This window comes from Elephantulus edwardii, unplaced genomic scaffold, assembly GCF_000299155.1.
Source record: "Elephantulus edwardii isolate Elephantulus edwardi_28Jun2011 unplaced genomic scaffold, EleEdw1.0 scaffold00297, whole genome shotgun sequence".
In the NCBI taxonomy this organism is placed as follows: Eukaryota; Metazoa; Chordata; class Mammalia; order Macroscelidea; family Macroscelididae; genus Elephantulus; species Elephantulus edwardii.
The window spans coordinates 1,567,346-1,570,656 of NW_006400047.1; the positions used below are offsets into that span (position 1 = coordinate 1,567,346).

The 3,311-nt window shown below is 39.6% G+C and overlaps 1 protein-coding gene across 1 annotated transcript in view; it reads right to left on the reverse strand.

The window, feature by feature from the left end:
* Positions 1-643: 643 nt before the first annotated feature.
* Positions 644-3,311, reverse strand: part of ZNF483 (zinc finger protein 483) — a 17,132-nt gene continuing 14,464 nt past the window's right edge. The window contains 1 exon segment of the mRNA XM_006900857.1: positions 644-2,199. Within this exon segment, the coding sequence (XP_006900919.1) occupies positions 644-2,199 (1,556 nt within the window).

Below are 3,311 nucleotides of genomic sequence, written 5' to 3' on the forward strand. Positions count from 1 at the left end.
CCGACAAAGGAGATTAATCAGAACTAACTTTGACAAGCACTGTGGCAATTGGACAATTAAAACAGACATTCGGATGGCAGGGAAGAAGAACAAACTGGGGAAGAGGGTAGAGAGAATGGTGCAGCAATGAAGGAATGAAAACCCAAAATCCCTGTAAAACTAATAAAATTTTAAAAAAAAGAAAAAAAAGAATTGAAATTTAGAAAAGTTAGGTAGTTTAACCAAGATGATACAGCCAGGTGGTTGACAAGCAGGGACAGAATCCAGGTTATTGAATTTGAGTCACGTATTCTATCTAATACATGGAGAAAGGGAGATAAGGCAGAGGGGGGGAATCCCTGAAGGTGAGTGGAGTTGTCCAATGCACAAATTTCCTGCCCTGCCCCTTGGTTTTAAATCCAAGCTTGGCAGTTTAGAATCATTGCACTTATCAAACTACTTCCCTCATTTTCGATATTACTTTAACAAACCTACTTAACAAAGATAACATCTTTGTTAAGATGAAGGATAAATGGAAAGAGTCTTTTTCCTAGCTTTCAATCTATTAAAATTATAACCAGTAGTAATGTTATGGTAGTTTCTAGTCTAGGTTTTAAACCAGGAGTGTTTGTGGCTAAATGTCCCTCTATTTTATTTGCAGAAATTACTCTCCAGAGTGAAACTCTCGGTGTCTAATGAGGCCTGAATTACTTTTAAATGTCTTCTCACATTCATCACATTCATACTCTTTCCTTCCAGTGTGAATTTTTAAGTGTTCCACAAGTATTGAGCTCCGACTAAAGGTTGCCCCACAATAGTCACATTCATAGGGTTTTTCTCCAGTGTGAACACGATAATGCTCATTAAGAGAGGAACTCTGACTGAAGGTCTTCCCACATTCTTTACATTTATAAGGCTTGACACCAGTATGAATCCTCTGATGACGACTAAGGAGTGAGTGGGTAGGAAAGGCTTTTTCACACTGACTACACTTGTAGGGTTTTTCTCCTGAATGAAGTCTTTGATGATAAATAACAGACGTGAAATGGCTGAAGGTCATCCCACAGTCATTACATAAATAGGGTTTTTCTCCAGTATGAATTCTCTGATGTCGAGTAAGGCAAGAATTCTGTCTAAAGGCTTTTCCACATTCACTACATTTATAGGGCTTCTCTCCAGTATGAATTCTCTGATGTTTGCAAAGGGAGGAGCTATGACTGAAGGTTTTCCCACAGTCATTACAGGTGTAAGGCCTCTCTCCAGTATGAATTCGCTGATGCTGAATAAGAGATGAACTGTCGCTGAATGGTCTCCCACAGTCTTTACACTTATAGGGTTTTTCTCCAGTATGAATTCGCTGGTGTTTAATTAGGTGGGCACCCATGGTGAAAGTTTTCCCGCAATCATCACACTTGAACGGTTTCTCTTTACTGTGAGTTCTGTGGCGGGGTTTAAATGATGAAGTGCTACGGAAAACCTTTCCACATTCATTACATAGAGAGGGTGTATCTCCAGTGCGGAGCTTGTGATATTTAGTGAGTGATGCAATGTAGCAAAATATTTTTCCACATTTACTGCATTTCTGGGTTTTCTCTGTCTCCATACTCTGATTTTTATTCACGGTTGTGCCCAGATGCAAAGCTTTCCAACATTTATCACACATCGTGGAGTTTTTTCTATTTGTTCTCCTTTTGAGGTATGCATTTCGAGTAAAGCTTATCCCACAGTGAGTGCACTTCTGAGTTTTACTCCCTGAATGCAGTTTCTTATGTTTCGGACATTCAGAATGAGGTGAAGAGTGACTTAAGGACCTCCCACCTTCACTGCGTTTCTGGGCCTTTTCTCCAGGGTGTTCTTTGTGATTTGGAACAAGGTCAGAATGGAAAGTAAAGGACTTCTTGCCTTCTTTGTACCATCTAGCTTTCTTCCTCAAATAGGCTCTCAGATGTTTAATTATGTCCGAAGTTTGCTTGCAATTCTTCCCAAAGGGGCTTTTCTCTGGAGGAAGGGCATAACTCGCACTGAGGTTTGCACCAGATTCTGCATCTCTATTGACATCCCTGTCAATTCTCTGCTGTGTGACTGTCTCTTCAGAATATTCTGGACTGCTCTGATTCTCCTCAGAATCCTCATCAGAACATTCCCAGGATTCTCCCATCATTAAGTCACTATCAATGCCACTTAACAAATTTTCCATTAATTTATCCGGAGGCAATTCTTCTGTAAAATCACCATGGTTTGTAATGGATTCTTTCAACTCACATCGAAGATCATACTCTGAAAGAAATGAGAGTGTTTTCTGTTTACAATAAAGGATTTGGGAATGAGACAGGAATACAAACAATAATGACTATAATACAGCTTAGACAGATCTTAAATACAGCCTTGTAACACAAAGCAAGGCAAGATGCCAAAGGGAGACAAGGGAGACAGAACAGTTAGGAAGAGTAAAAGTTTGTACTAAGAGAAGCCAGTTTTGATGCATATTTCAAAAGATTTTAGAAGGCTCTAATCTACTCTAAATTCAAACATTACTTTTTCAAAACAACAAACATAACAGCATGCATATTTATTGAGTATTTACCAAATACCAGGTCCCATAGCAAGTATTTATGCTTTATTTCATTTACTAGAAGCTTTGGTGGCTTAGTTGTAAGTAACTGCACTGCCAATGCAAAGCTACAGTTTGGATCCACCAGTTGCTCCATAGGAGAAAGATGGGCAGTCTCCTCCCATACGATATTCTACCTTTGAAAACTTGCTGGAGGGTCAGCTATGGGTCAATTCCAATTCAACAGTACACAACAACAGCATTACATTTAACTTTCACAACAACCCTATGAAGTAGATTCTATTCTATGATTATCCATGTTTGATGGCTATGACAACTAGATATATAGAGTGTAAGTAGCATTCCCATCAAGATTATGAAAAACAGCGTCCCATTTTTAACCTAATTTGATGCCAAACATCATGCTTTCAATCCTCATACCGCACTGCCTCTCCTGAAAGAAGTTATCATATATTTGAGAGACAATGTTAATCACATTATAGACATGCAACAACAATAATGCCGTTGTTGTTGTTGTTAGGTGCTGGCGAGTCGTAGACGACTCATAGACACCCTAAGAATGGAAGACCTGAGCACTGTTCATAGAGTTTCCAGAGGCAAGCCATTTCGGAAGTGGATGCCACTCCTGCTTCCAACCTTATTTTAAACAGGAAGTGCCACCAAACACTGTCCACCATGTTGTTGTTGTTGTTATGTGCCGTCGAGTCGTTTCTGACTCATAGCGACCCTATGCACAACAGCCCTAAACCCTGCTCTATCC